Below are 15616 nucleotides of genomic sequence, written 5' to 3' on the forward strand. Positions count from 1 at the left end.
ACGGAACATCCACTAGTATCAACTTAATGCAGGGCCATCCAAGTAGAAGGATGCGAGCTTAATGCGTTCTTCCTCCGGCGTTGCCATCAAAACGAGAAACGTCTAGCTTTACCGGAGAATGTTGGACGGGGTGAGATGTGGTGTTGGTGGGATGATTGAGGTGGTCCAGAATGGAGTCAACTTTGCAGGCAAGTTCAGAATGGTGGTCAGACCAATTGATAAAAGCAGGGACCTAGCCCAGGTGATGGCCTTGTTTCCAGGATAAAGTACCTCCTATGGAACTGAATTTGGTAAATTCTACTTAACTTTTTCATTGCAAGCAACCTTATTAATACACCACTGATAACAGAATTCCTAACAACCTCTGATAATATGATGACAGAAATATAACAACAGTATTCTAACAATCATTTCTTTTAGCTAGAATATGTAAATTGGTTGTGGTGTGTAAATTGGTTGCGTTTGTCTTGCACTAAGTTGCTTGTTCCTCAGGTCTCGTAGTCGTTCAGGTATTGGGGTTGTGCCACGTTCCTCTTGGGCCTACTTGTGTGGGCTTCGTGCATATTACTAACATATACCCACTTCTAAAAGAATCTGGATATGAGAGCATAGTATTTAATTCGTCCATTGCAGCTGTAAAGGCTTTTCCCGTTTTATCTGCTTATTCAGCCTCTAAAGGTATATATACTTTTCTTCATATCTCAGTATCTCATCGTTGTAAGTCTAACTTATTGAATTTGAATGAAATGGCTCGCAAAAAATATTTCTTCTAAATTTATAATTTTATTCAGGAGCCATGGGTCAATTCACCAAGAATGTAGCATTGGAGTGGGCAAACGATAACATAGTGCAAATGCTATAGCACCACGAGGGGTTGTGACTACACTCTTGGGGTCTTACATCGTAAGTTTATCCACATTTATTCCTGTGAATATTTTTCTTAGTTAACTGTGTGTCCTGCCAATATTGATTGGCAATGAGGGCATCGATAATATTTAAGATATGAAATGGATTATGATAAGTAGAAAAGAAGATGCACATGAGTACCCCCGTCCCCAAGTTAAAATTAATGGCTTAGTTGTCTTTTTTACTTCTAATTTATTTTAATGAATTTTATTTCTAACAAATTTTATCTTCTGTTGTTAATTTTGTGACGTATTAAAATAATTGTATTCTTTAGTTTCTACTTTTTACTTTTTTTACGAATTTTATCCCACTTCTCATAATTATTGACTATTTTCCTTAGTTATTTCTTTTTGCTTATATAGAGGGCTATAAATAAATATAATTTCCAGCAATTTATATACTGATATATTTCTTCCTTAATAAATCTCAATAGTTTAAATTTCATATTTAATGGAACACCAATAGTGTAAAATATTACTTGTGAAACTTTGTGTAACATGTGAAAATGGGCTCAGCAGTGCATTCTGTAATTGAACACATACATGGCAGCTGCTATTGTTGCAGAATTCTGGAGGCGATGAGGTTATGACTATTTTGTCTAAAGTGCCTGTGGGTCGTATCAGAGAGCCCAAAGAGATATCATCATCAGTTACTGGACAAATTATATGTGTAGACGGTGGTTACACATGTTAAATTGCAATTAATGATTTGACAATTAAGAATGAGTCACTTCGTTGAATGAACTCTGTTGTTCATTCTCCAACATTCACGTTTCCTATAACGTTTAATTTTAGCTAGGAAAATAATATCAATAGCTAATAATACATAGTTAATTAGCTTTAAAAGAACTACAAAATTTATTGGTAGCTAAAATTCCTAACAAATATTAAGAATTATGGTGATGCAAGTAGGCACTCTACACCAAAATATTATGACACAAAAGGAACCATCTCTTTAACTTTATTTATTTTAAGGGGAGAAATTGGTTGTACATAACCGATTTCTCACTATAACTTTGTTTAAAGAAAAAAATAATTAAGAGAGAAGGAAAATCGGGTAAGGGAGCACCAAATTTTCAAAGTGCATGAGTGGCATTTTATGTTAGTTGGGTAAATAATTTAGGAGATAGGTTATCTGGATATTTTTTTGGTATGCTAAAGTAAAAAAAAAAAGAAGTCTTTACTCAGTAATATATTAAGTGCTTGTAATAGAACAGTATTAATTAATCCAATAAATGAGTCTTTACTTCAAGCTGACAAGTGTCACGTACAATTGAAATTGGTACTGCCAGCCTTTCTGTACGTATTTGGCGATAAGATTAAGAGACTTTAGAACCACAAATCCTCCAAGAACAATTATACGAGAGGTAGTATTCTACCTCTTCACATCCATATCACAGAAAACTATTTTGGTTTAATTTGCCTTTCCTTTTCAAGGGAGCTCATTGAAGAGACAAAAAACAATGGCTGAAACAAAGTTGAGCATGATGAAGGACAAAAGATGGTCACTCCGTGGAATGACTGCTCTCGTCACAGGAGCCACCCGAGGCATAGGGTTGGTTTGTCACTTAGCCTTGTCTCTGATTATTTGCTGCATATATGGCTTAATTTGTTTTCACTCACTTGCTTATTTTTTTCATTTTTGAATTAGGCATGCCATTGTTGAAGAATTGGCAGACTTTGGAGCAACTGTTCATATATGTGCACGTAATCAAGATGATATTGATAAGTGTTTAGAAGAGTGGAAAAACGAGGGACTTAATGTGACTGGCTCAGTATGTGATTTACAATGTTCTGACCAACGTATAAGATTAATGGAAGTTGTTGGCTCCATCTTTCACGGAAAGCTCAACATACTAGTAAGATTCAACCACTTATTCTGTTTATCCTCTTGTTAATGAAAAGTTACACAAATATAAGATTGACATAACACCAGGTGAAAGTGATAATAATTTATATTTGGGTTAATTAAGTGTTAAGTTTTTAATTTTTTTAAATTCAGTTTTAAGTTTCTGAATAAAAATTGACTAACCAAGTTTGCTAAACACTTTAAAAATCAGTTTTTGTCTGTGAATGAAACCTCGTTAAATAAATAAAAAATAATAGGATTTAAATTTTTATTTAGGACTAGAAATCAAATTTTTTAAAAATTTAAGAACCTTAACCCCTTAAACTTTTATTAAGGGACTAGAAACATTAATGAAAAAAATTGAAAGACCTTGATTAGATAAACTTTTGTTTAAGAAATAAAAATCAAAATTTAAAAAAAAATAGAGATTAAAAATTTAGTTAATCCTTTATATTTTTTTACTAAAATACTCTTATTTCTTTATACTTTTAATTATATATTTGATTTGATTTCTTATTTTTAAAAGATTCAATTTAAACCTATATATATATATTTAAGGAATTGAATTTGTAGCTAATACATAGTAACAGGTTCCAAAAATTCCCATGTCAATTGAAAGAATGGAATGATTAGGATTTTATTCATCATCAATGATAAGGTTGACAATTGAAATTATTTATACGTGATTCATTTTTATTGTTTTTTCCATAAATTATTTTTTTATTATATACATTGATTTTTTACCACACTTATCGCATAAATATTAATTGGGATCACGTGATAGTCTAAAATTACGTAATAATTTCTTGGAATTTGCAGGCAATATTGCTCTCATGTTTTTTTCTTTTTTACAAAATAAAATATCTGCAGGCAATATATATATATATATAATATACATATACAATTACAAATTGTCCTGCAATTTGAAATGGACTGTAAAAGTTTATCAATATGAATATGGTCTATAGCATAAAATTTCTAGATCCTTACCGACAACTACACTGATCGATCAATTCTACTAATTTAATAATTAAGTGGTTCTCTTTTAGGTGAACAATGCTGGAAGATGTATAGCAAAGACAATATTGGATTCCACTGCGGAAGATATATCAACCACTATGGGCACCAATTTTGAGTCAGCTTATCATTTGTGTCAACTTGCACACCCACTTCTAAGAGAATCTGGGTACGGGAGCGTAGTATTTATTTCGTCCACTGCAGGTTTAAGGGGTTTTCCCTTTTTTTCTGCTTATGCAGCCTCTAAAGGTGTGTTTCATTATAATCATTTCCCATAATTGTGATGTGAATTTAGCCCGCTGCATTTGGAGAAATTGTTTAGTAGCTTCAACCATCTTTTGTCTATGATTCTGATCCATTTCTATTTTTATATGATATATATTTAAGTTTTTAATTAATTTATAGTAAAATAATTAATAATATTTAATTATATGTCATGTAAAGATTGATGGAAAGTATGCATTGGGTTATGATTCAAAATCACCTAAAATTTTTTGTGCACAATGATTGATTCAGATAATTTTTTTAAGAAAAGATAAATCTATTTTGAATATACACAGGAGCCATGAATCAATTCACCAAAAACTTAGCATTTGAATGGGCAAAGGATAATATCCGTGGAAATGCTGTCGCATCTGGACCTGTTATGACTGTCCTTATGGAGGGTGTCATGGTATATATGCATTTATTTATTTAAGTTTATCAATGGGTAGATATGCAAGATTGATTTACATATGGCAAAATATTTTCATTATTTTTCCTTATTCTACTATGATAATCACTTGTCTTACGAAGCTAATTAAATATAATAATTTGGCCTGCCGTGCTTCCATATACGATCACTTTAGTTTGAAGAGAAATAATATAATTATTTCAATTAAATACTTTATATGATAATAGTCATTATCTGTATTTAATGTTTCTTATACTTATTTGTTGCATGTCTTTTTCTTCTTATATTTTTGGTTATAAGTGTTAAGATGACTCTTGTTGATTAAGAATATATATTTCTTATATATAAAACTTGAGCAATCTTCCTTTCTTGAGCCGGTTTTCTTATAGTGATAGTTAAACTCAATCTATTTTTTACATGGTATTAGAGTTTACCATCTTAATGATAAATCACCCGTAGATGTTTAATAATCTCGCAAATTTTTTATGCATTAACATGGTGCAAAGATGGGCTTAAAGATGCATTTTACAATTTAACATAAATCATTAATTATTCTGTTTTATGCTTACCCAAAAAAAGAATTATTTTGTTGTATTTATTTATCTGCTTATATATCCAAAATGATTTGCTCTTACAGAATTCTTCAGAAGTGAGCGACGTTGTGAATGCAGCAACGTCTCAATCACTTGTTGGTCGCATGGGAGAAGCTAAACAGATATCAGCATTAGTTGCTTTTCTTTGCCTTCCGGTTGCATCATACATCACTGGACAAGTTATATGTGTTGATGGGGGTCTCACAACTTAATTAGTATTCTGTTAATTACTATCATTTGGCTGCTGAATTAAATTCTAATGTATGCAGTTGGTGTTTCCTCCAACCCATTCATGCTTTGTATATCATTGGCTGGGTTTAATTATTTCTTGTTTTTAAGCATATCCATGTGCCTTTTGTTCTGTCTCGTGTAGTGTATTTCTTTTGTCCCAAATCATTGAACAAGGATTAACAATTATTACTTACCTTCTCCCTCGTTACCCCATGTTATCTTAATTTGTTGTTAATAAATGAAACCTCGTACGTTGTACCTCGTTTGTAGTAATCTTTGTAGTAATTATTTTCTCCCTCATTGCCCCATGTTAATTAATCATAAACGTGTTATATTATTTTCATTTATATAAAGGCATTTTTTTTAAAATATCATTTTTCTGAATATATTTATATTTTTATTACAAATATACTTATATTAAATATAGTAATAATTATTTATCTGTAAGGAAGAATCAAATTACACTAAAAGTAATTATAAGAAATTTATTTTTCATTTTCATTATTTATTTTCTTAAAATCTAATTATTATAATGTATGACTAATCTTAATTATTAGATTTTAATAAAATAAATGATGAAGATGAGAAATAATTTTTTTTAAATTACTTTTGGCACAACTTGATCTCTCCTCATTGTTTATATATAACTTAATAGTAAATAAGATATTTTAGTAAATTTGTCTACTCTATGTATACTTAGATTATTTCTTTTCCATTAAACTTTTGAATTTAATGAGAAAAATATATTGGTAGTCTACATTTAAAATCATCAATAATATATAGTAAATTTTAGGTAAAATTATTATATAAAATCAAGTTTATTTATACCAAGCCATATGTTTAGAAAAAAAAATAGATTCAATTTCAATAAAAATGCAATGTTTTATTTTTAAGATGAATATAAATTTTGTTAATAGAACGGCCATGTCCATTGTCCAACCCGAACATACCAACAACCAGCAAAAGAAATCAAGAATAGTAGAATCTCTACCATAAAAAAAAAATAGTAGAATCTCATGAATGTACAGCAATTAGCACAGTAGAAAAGATGCTTAGAAAAACGTTAACAACACATAAAATCTGTATTTAAACGCCGGCTGCATGGGTAAAATATGTTTTTTCTCTAAAATTTGAAAAGTTTAATTTAGTTCCTCTAAAAAAAATTGTCTATTTTATATTCCTTTAATTTTGAACTACACTACTTTGGATATTCCAAGTCTTATCTAAACCATTTTCTCTTTTTAATAAAGCACTATCTAAATCATTTGGAGGACCAAAATGATGTATTCCAAATTTCAAAGGATCAAAATCAAACAATTTTTTTAAAGAAAACTATAACCAAACATAAAAACATATTTTATCGTATAATTTTTTACTAAACATTAAAACTCTAACTATTTGGTGGATTCAATACTAAATGGGTCAGGTAAAATTTTCTACATAAATAAGATGGGCCAAATTTTACTAACCTAACGTGTCTCCAAACCTCGGATTGGTCCATGGACTTTGATTCATCTTAACGGCTCTACATATCTATGGAGTTGGTTATTTACTGATGGCCAAATCTAAATAAATCTAAAAATTGTCCTTGTCACGTGTTGGTTGAACAGTACACGGACTATTTTTTTTTTTTTATAAAAAAAAGTGTTGTCTAAACAGACTTACACCTAGTTACTGTGGAAAAAAGAAGGGAATTGTTACTCTCATCCCTACTTTTCCTATTTACACCCCACCTGGTATAAAAATATGATTTCGATAATGCCCTTTTCATGGAAACATAAATCAGTTTACAAAATACACAATAGAATTATGTTTCCTTTATGTAAGAGGGTGAAAAAAAAATACAAAAAAAACAAATTTTCATTGTGTATTTTGTCAATGAAATAATATTTTTGTTGAGCAATTTTTGTGTTTCATCTTACGCAATGAAAACATGTTTCTATTATGTATTTTTTATGATTTTTTTAGTTGATTATCAATATAAGTTACTTTTTTAAGTAATCAAATTAATTTTAGTGTAAATTATCTTTTTAAAAATTGAAATTAAATTAATTAAGATAAATTTACTTTTTTTAAATAGTAGTTAGTATCATATAGATTATCTTTTTTTATTTAAAATTGAATTAATCAGATAAAATTTATCATTTACAAAACTAATCAAATTAATTATTATATGAATTAAGTAATCGAATTAATTATGATTCTAATTTGTATCAAAATTAATTTGATAACAATTAAAATGGGTAACTTGTCATCATTATTTTTAAGTTGAATAAACAAATTTAATTTATGTCTAATAATTCTATTACAGTTAAAATGAATAATGTGTTTCCTCATTAAGATAATTTGTATCATAATTAATTAAACAATAATTAAAACAACTGTAAAAAAAATTAACTTATATCCACAATTAATTACAATTTTAAAAAAATAACAAAACACAAACATATTTCGGTTTGCTAAAATGAGGTGCTAAAAAACACAATAAAAATTTATTTTCGTTATATAAAGTATACAATGTTATATAAAAGATGCAATGGAACATATTTCTATTGTATATTTTTTGTACTTCCTCTTACACAACAAACATATGTTTCTATTGTTTACTTATAGAATGCAAGCAGAAATTTATTTTCATCAAAAGGATTTTATTATTTGGGAATAATTTTTTTCTAAAGCACGTGAGTGGTGTGAATAGTAAAAGTGGAGAAAAGAGTAGCAATTCCAAAAAAAGGACAAGGCAGAGGTCACATAACTATGCCAGAATTTAAAGTAATTGCGTCAATTTACATCTAGTTGGCACTTGACAAAGATGATATATAAATATTATTAGTTATTAATTAAGTCGATCAATTAGGATTTTGATGGATTTTGTAATGATGATGCCATGCAAGCTGCCCCCCACTTTCCCTTTTAGCTTCTTTCAAAAGTCGTAAATCTACTCTGTAGGAATTGCTGGAGTGATTTACAAGGTGAAAAGACGAGGAACTGTTAGCTAATTTGACAACATTTTAGAAAGCTCACTACTTTGGTAATTTTAAAAGGAGACGAGCACATCTAGAGACTCACATTTATTAATTCTTGTAAGAGACCGTATGTATTTCTTTATTCCAAAGAATTATGTTCCAGTTTGATAAGAGTATAAAGGTTTTTTTTCTCTCGAGTATTTAATGTTGTTATTAGAAAGAATTATGTTCTAATTGGAAAAGAATATAAAGTTTTTTTTTCCTAATTAATTCATCAAATTCACCCATTCGGTGGTAAACTCACATTTATTATATGTGATTTTTTGTATTTTGAATTTAGTTATCAGCACCACGTTTAATAAATATGATTCAATATAATATATGATACGGTTTCATTAACAAAACCACTTTTTTTAAGAAAATTCAAACAAATATTGAACTGATTTTTTTATATATATTTATTTATAGGAATGGAAGATAAGTATCAAAGGATTTTTTGTAACAACTTAGGCATCCTACTCAATTAATTGAGTTATGTCTGCTTGATAAATATTTAACTAAATGGTGACACAAAATTGTGAATGACAATATAGATAGATTCTTATAATACCCGTTCTTATACCCGCGTTTCAAAAAAAATATTCATACCAGGGTCTCATATCCACTCAAGTAATAACTTCAATCCTCATCCTTGTATCTACCGACTATTTATATATTCATACTTGTACTGTATTTTACTGCAAGTTTATAAATAAAAATATATATCAGTTAAAAAGATAACTATAAGTAAATTGAAAAATCACTCTTAAATTATCTAAACATAACATTAAAAACATCCACACATAATATTAAAAACAAATAAATATAGCATGATTCTTCCAAACTTTAAATCATAAATAAATAAGTTTAAGTTAATGTTTTAATGACTTAATAAAAATTATAATTAAACTCAAATATCATGTGATACAATGCTCTCTAATACTTATTAACAAAGTCATAAATTTATACATAAAAATAAATAATAATTCAATATTTTTAAATAGAGTGAAACAAATATAATATAATATATATTAAATCTAATGTCATCCTTCTACACAAAACAATATTCAGGCATAAAATCAAAATGATATTTGAAAGCATATGAATAATATTGGTCTCAACATAAAACTTTTAACATAAAATTTACAAACTAAAACCATGATTCTATTTTACCTTCTCAACATAAAGGTGCTTACATAAAATATAATTATTATTTTTTACAGAAAAGTGTATAATATAAGTTAATTACTTAACTAATATATTTTAATTATATATATATATATGGGACGTGTGCGACAGAATGGATACTATAGTATCTGTACCCGCATTCGTCCTTGTAAAAATTTACGGATAAATATCTCATCCCAATACATATTTTCTGTTTGTGGATATCATTGTGGGTGTCCATAAAATTTGGATCCATTTTGTCATCCCTTGTTTAGAATCTCTAATTCCAATAAATCTTTTCTTCAAGCATCGTACAATTCTAGCTGGCACTGCCAGTCTTACCGCACTGTGTTTGATGATGATAATATATATTAAGGAAGTTTATTATTTAGAACCACAACAAAGCCTTCATGAATTACAAGTATAAAGAGGTAGTCTTACTCCTGCTCAGATCCATATTACATTGTTCTGCCTTTCCTTTGCAACTAGTTCATTGAAGAGCAACAAAAATAATGGCTGAAACAAAGTTGAGCTTTAAGGACAAAAGATGGTCACTCCATGGGATGACTGCTCTAGTCACAGGAGCCACCCGCGGCATAGGGTTGGTTTGTCTTAACTTTTACGTTAATCTTATCTCTAATTATTGGTGCATGGTTTAATTTGCTTTCACTCACTAGCTACTTCTTTAATTATTTCCTCATTTTGAATTAGGCATGCCATTGTTGAAGAATTGGCAGAATTTGGGGCAGCTGTTCATATTTGTGCACGGAACCAAGATGATATTGATAAATGTTTGGAAGAGTGGAAAAGCAAGGGACTTACTGTGACGAGTTCAGTATGTGATTTACAATGTTCTGACCAACGTATAAGATTAATGGAAATTCTTTCCTCCATCTTCCACGGAAAGCTCAATATTTTAGTAAGATTCAATCACATTTTTTCTTTTCTTTTCTTTTCAAAGACAAGTTTAGGTAAATAAAAAATAAACAATATATATGATATAATTAATAGATAATTTTATCTTTTAAACACATGATTAAATATTCAATTCTTAAGTCTCCATGTAAAAAAAAATTGGTGAAAGAAATTAGGCTCTTAAGAAAAAAATAGTCAGGGATACATGAAGCCAATAAAATGTAAAAGAAAAATTACTCAAATAGAATATTGACATATCACCAGGTGACTTTGAAGGTGATAAATAAAATGATCTTTGTGATCATAAATAATAATACATAGACATCCATTTATTTTAAATATTTTGTCAATATTTTTCATTTTTTTATATCTTTCTTCTATTATATTATAAATTTTATCATATTTATATTTTTCTCTTTCTCAGAAAATGTTGAATAATATTGGGTGTCCATCAAATAACATTTTTCTTGAGACGATGCTTGTAAATTCTACTAGTTTATAGCTAGCCATATTAATTTATAATGATTGAGGGATTGATTTAGCTAGCTATTACACGGTGCACGGTACAATACTAGATATCGTTTTATACATACTCCCATGTCTAAATTGTTAGCCTCCATATGTGATTCTTTTTATTTTTCTGATTTGTATTTTTAGGCATTCTCGATCGTACTCGAATTAATTTAATAATTAAGAGGTTGTCTTTCAGGTGAACAATGCTGCGACAACTATAACAAAGAAAATAATAGATTACACTGCAGAAGATATATCAACCATAATGGGTACTAATTTTGAGTCCGTTTATCATTTGACTCAACTTGCACACCCGCTTCTAAAAGAATCTGGACAAGGAAGCATAGTATCTATTTCGTCCATTGCAGGTTTAAAAGCCCTTCCCGTTTTCTCTGTTTATGCAGCTTCCAAAGGTATTTTTCATTTTCTTCATATCCCATACCTGTGATTAATTTGAATCGAGCTTGCAATTGATGCATTTGAAAGAATGACTTATAGAGATATAAATAATTTTACCCAGGAGCCATGAATCAATTCACCAAAAACTTAGCATTGGAATGGGCAAAGGATAATATTCGTGCAAATGCTGTGGCACCTGGACCTGTTATGACAAAACTTTTGGACTCTATCATGGTATATATGCATTTTTATCATTTATAGTATAAGTTTATATCAATGGGTATGCATATCAAGATTGATTTGCAAAATGCAGTTTGGCTCGATCGGTCCTTTTTACTTTGGTCCTGTTCAATTGTTTCTCGTTGCTTATATTGTTTTTCTAATGTTGAAATTTTATAACGTGTTTTAATTAGGATTAATTATGATTTTGGTCCCAATTTTTTTTTTTCAGGTTTTTACTTTTAGTCTTTTAATAAAAGTTTAATCAATCTTAGTTCTTAAACTTTTATTCCAATAAATTTTTAGTTCTTGTCATTAAATAACATTATGATGATGTGATAATAATTTTATAGATGATTTATTATCTGCTTATAATTAAAAAATCATCAAAAATTATTTTGCTGAAATGAAAAATATAATATTTAATGACTAAAAATTGTCAAAAAAAAATAAAAATTCCTTTCATGATTTTCTCCCTTGTCCATCCATTAATGCAAGCTTGAGTTCAAAATCAAACTTAGACTCAAGATCAAAATTATCTTAAGGTATGGTCAAAATCAAAAGAAAAAAAATAAATAAATTAAAATAAAAAATAAATTGCACAGACCTAGACCTATGCATGAGAATAAAGAAAATTGGTCTAAACACATGTAAGAAAGGACCCCATGATGCATAGAAGAGTACTGTCAGGTACTCATAATTATTCTTGTGAACCATATTAAATGCCTTCTGCGAAAATCCTTCATCTCCCTGCACATAACCAATGCTCAACTTAAATAATAATAAAAAAAAAAATACTACACTATCAATCATCACACAATCTAAATTTTGCAGTTGCATCAACTCCACACATAACTACAAAAAGCAAAGGACATATGTAAACATAGTGAACTTCAAATTCTTGAGGCTTCTAATCCCAAAAAACCAAAATTAGGATTATATTCTTTTTATAAAGAAATTATAGTTATATGACAGAGAGAGAATAAAAAGAAAAGGACTACCTCGGTGACGATAATGGATCCCAGAGAATTGGGATGGAGGCAGGGGGTTCATTTTCAATCACCAAAAATTGTGTATTATTCATTTCAGGATAAAATTACAGTCACGTTGTCATTAATTTAACGAAGTTATTTGACAGCAATGACTAAAAATATTAATGGAGTAAAAGTTTAGAGATTAAGATGCATCAAAATTTTGTTAAAGGACCAAAAGTGAAAACCTAAAAAAGTTTTGAATAAAAAATATAATTAACCCTTTTAATTAATTATGTTGGCCTTGAATTATTTCTTGCTTACAGCTAAGGTTTGAAATATCATTGAATGTTTCTAAATGGAGTTAGCTAGAAGTACTTTTAATTAATTTTTATTTTGCTAATTGTTATCTATAATTTAATATTAAAATATTAATTTATTTTATCAATTTGATAGGGGAAAAAGTATGTAAAAAAGGAAAACATATAACACAATATAGATCTAAATATAGATATATAGATACTTAGAAGATACAGAGAGAAAGGGATTAAAATTATTTTCTACTAAGTATAGGCCCATGGGCAATTTTTTTTTAGATACACATGAGGATTAATATTCTAATATTTTATCTAAACTCCATTGATGGTCATCCTAAACTCTTAGTCTAATTCGATTGGTTAAACAAAACCACAAATTATTGTAAACTCTTAGTATTTGTTTTCACTTCTCACATGTAAATAAATAAATAAAAACTTTTACTAGTTGATAATAAGGATTTGACTTTAATTTGTTCGTTCTTAGTTTCCAGCTTAGTTGTGTTTGTTTGCCATTCATAAAGAAAAAAGTGAAAATATATGGCCTTGTGAGGCTTAAGGGTGCACTTTTTAATTTAACACAACTAATTATCATGTCATCATCTGCTTATAGTATTCATAGTGCATGATTGCTCTTCTAACAGAATTCTTCTGGAGGGGATGAGTCTGTGGATGGAATAGTGTCTCAAACACTTGTTGGTCGCATGGGAGAAGCTAAAGAGATATCAGCATTAGTTGCTTTTCTTTGCCTTCCAGCTGCATCATACATCACTGGACAGGTTATATGTGCTGATGGGGGTTTCACAACTTAGTTTACTGCTATTCATTTGGCTGCTGAATAAAATTCTAGTGTTCTTTCTCTACCGTTTGAGTTTCTTCCGACCGAATCATGCTTGGTATATCGTTGGTTGGATTTGTCAACTGTTTTTAAACATTTAGCCATGTGTTTTTATTTAGTCCCGTTGTAAGTGTGTCTTTCTGCCAAACTATTCAACAAGGCAGAATAATTGTTAATAACCTTCTCCCTTAGGTTATCCTTTTGTGGTGTTAAAAATGAAACATCACTTCATCGTACGTTTGTGGTAATCCTTCTCCTCAATATTGAATATATATTTAATTAGTTAGATTGTGTATGTAGGACTCAATATACATGGATATTGTTATAACCTATTTATATGACTCTCTTTGATAAATTGATTATATTTGTACAAAACTCTTCGAAGAATTTTAATTTGTGTAACTGTGCAAATTCTAAAAAAATTACTTGAATAAATCTTTCTATGGATTAAAACATTCAGGACATATTTAGTACAATATCATCTTACTGGGTATTTGCTAAAAAAAGATATATAATTAATTTCATTGGTCCTTGTATTTTTATTGAAAGGTTTGAAAATGAATTTTTTATAATTGTTTTTTATATAGAAAACATAAATATAATTGAAATTTCTAAAGGACTTCCAAAATTTATACATAATTTACTAAGGGGTCTAAGTCAATTGGTTGAATAAAATATATATAAGTATTATAAATCTTTTAATAACGTGTTTAATTCTTACAGATAAAAAAAATTATATATAACTTAAAGAAAGAGTTTGAGATTAAGAATGTAGCTAGGAAGGACCAAGATGTGTTTGAGATTATAAATTGAATATTTAAATAATGAATTTTTTTTACATCAAGAGACTTATAAAATAAAGGTGTTTAAAAGTTTGAAATAGACAAATCACATATGTGATGCACTCCAATGGTTAAAAGATCTTTAAATGTGGATAAAAGCCATTTTAGACCTCAAAAAAAGATGAAGAACTACTTAATCTTCAATGATCACATCTTTATGCTGTAGATGTGTCTTAAAATATCATATCATTGTATCATAGGAGTACTACACAACAATTTTTTTTTTGGTACAGTTAAAACAAATTATTTAAATCCATAATATTTAAACAATTATTATTCCTAAAAACACTACTAAAAAATAATTTTTTATAATTTCTTTTTTTTACGATGATTTCCAAAAAACCGTCTTAATATATGAAACGATGACATTTTTGTATAACCAAATACATACGACGATGATTTTTTAAAAATTGTATTCAAAGATAATTTTAAGAAAACCGTAGTGTCATTCTCGTGCATGAGCCTTATGCTTATTGTGATGCTCAGTCCTCAAGTGTTCAAAGACGGTTCACATTCACTACTTCTCCTTCCACGGGACCTTCTCCTTCACTCTGTTATTGTCTTCCTTCTCCTTCACTGTCACCTCACTTTCTCCCTTCCTCCTCGTCGTTTAGGTTACACTCCATTAAAGCCTTCTATCAAAACAACCCTGCATTTCACACCCCCTCTCCTCCAAACCCTAACCTCGTTCATCACTGCCGCTGCCTTCTTCTTCATGTGCTTCCACCACACAACCCCTCGTTCTTCGCCTCGCACCAAAACACGTGGCTGGTGGATGAGACGCTCCTCCGACACCAGATCGACACCACGACGGAGGAGATCGTGCGCTTGCATGGCCACATAGTGGAGCTCGATGACGGAGGAAAAACATTTTTGGGAACAGTAATGGCTTTGATTTAGAATTTATGGCCTCTGCTTCTAAGCTCTGGGCTGAGAAAGCCTCGCTTTGGCAGGTTTGTATGAATGTGCTTCACTTCTATCTGTTTCTTTGTATGATTTAATTGTATTTTAGTTTAAATTGCAAATATTTAACTTTGACCCTGTATCAAATGGAACCCTGTAGTGTATTCTTTGTTATCCCTTGGAGCAACCGATTGATAATTGTTCATGTCTTTTTGCTATGAAAAACTGTATTGTTGAATGATTGAATCAAAAGAATGGAGGG

General features: G+C 29.2%; 2 protein-coding genes across 4 annotated transcripts; both read left to right on the forward strand.

Moving 5' to 3' along the window:
- Positions 1-5541, forward strand: LOC114418958 (tropinone reductase homolog). Of its 3 annotated transcripts, XM_028384524.1 has the most exons (8): positions 1-290; positions 493-678; positions 792-903; positions 2343-2460; positions 2557-2764; positions 3804-4020; positions 4332-4444; positions 5082-5541. In XM_028384524.1, exons 4-8 carry the CDS (start codon positions 2369-2371, stop codon positions 5247-5249), a joined length of 798 nt encoding a protein of 265 aa, XP_028240325.1. In that variant the 5' UTR covers positions 1-290; positions 493-678; positions 792-903; positions 2343-2368; the 3' UTR covers positions 5250-5541. The 3 variants fall into 3 exon arrangements, with proteins under 3 accessions (XP_028240325.1, XP_028240326.1, XP_028240324.1); XM_028384525.1 differs by lacking the exons at positions 1-290; positions 493-678; positions 792-903 and adding an exon at positions 2158-2272; XM_028384523.1 differs by lacking the exons at positions 1-290; positions 493-678; positions 792-903 and having other exon boundaries at positions 2193-2460.
- Positions 5542-9600: 4059 nt separating this feature from the next.
- On the forward strand, positions 9601-13885 carry LOC114418959 (tropinone reductase homolog At5g06060-like). The gene is made up of 5 exons (XM_028384526.1): positions 9601-10041; positions 10152-10359; positions 11065-11281; positions 11389-11501; positions 13416-13885. The coding sequence occupies exons 1-5, from the start codon at positions 9953-9955 to the stop codon at positions 13581-13583; spliced, it is 795 nt and encodes a 264-aa protein (XP_028240327.1). The 5' UTR covers positions 9601-9952; the 3' UTR covers positions 13584-13885.
- The last annotated feature ends 1731 nt before the right edge of the window (positions 13886-15616 follow it).

This window comes from Glycine soja, chromosome 7 (genome assembly GCF_004193775.1).
Source record: "Glycine soja cultivar W05 chromosome 7, ASM419377v2, whole genome shotgun sequence".
Lineage (NCBI taxonomy): Eukaryota > Viridiplantae > Streptophyta > Magnoliopsida > Fabales > Fabaceae > Glycine > Glycine soja.

Excerpts from the sequence above, each read along its gene's own strand:
- LOC114418958 (XM_028384524.1), top strand. The coding sequence starts at position 2,369 with ATGGCTGAAACAAAGTTGAGCATGATGAAGGACAAAAGATGGTCACTC. Across the intron at positions 2,765-3,803 it reads ACGGAAAGCTCAACATACTA|GTGAACAATGCTGGAAGATG; the intron begins GTAAGATTCAAC and ends GTTCTCTTTTAG. Across the intron at positions 4,445-5,081 it reads TCCTTATGGAGGGTGTCATG|AATTCTTCAGAAGTGAGCGA; the intron begins GTATATATGCAT and ends TTGCTCTTACAG.
- LOC114418959 (XM_028384526.1), top strand. The coding sequence starts at position 9,953 with ATGGCTGAAACAAAGTTGAGCTTTAAGGACAAAAGATGGTCACTCCAT. Across the intron at positions 10,042-10,151 it reads GGAGCCACCCGCGGCATAGG|GCATGCCATTGTTGAAGAAT; the intron begins GTTGGTTTGTCT and ends ATTTTGAATTAG. Across the intron at positions 11,282-11,388 it reads TGTTTATGCAGCTTCCAAAG|GAGCCATGAATCAATTCACC; the intron begins GTATTTTTCATT and ends AATTTTACCCAG.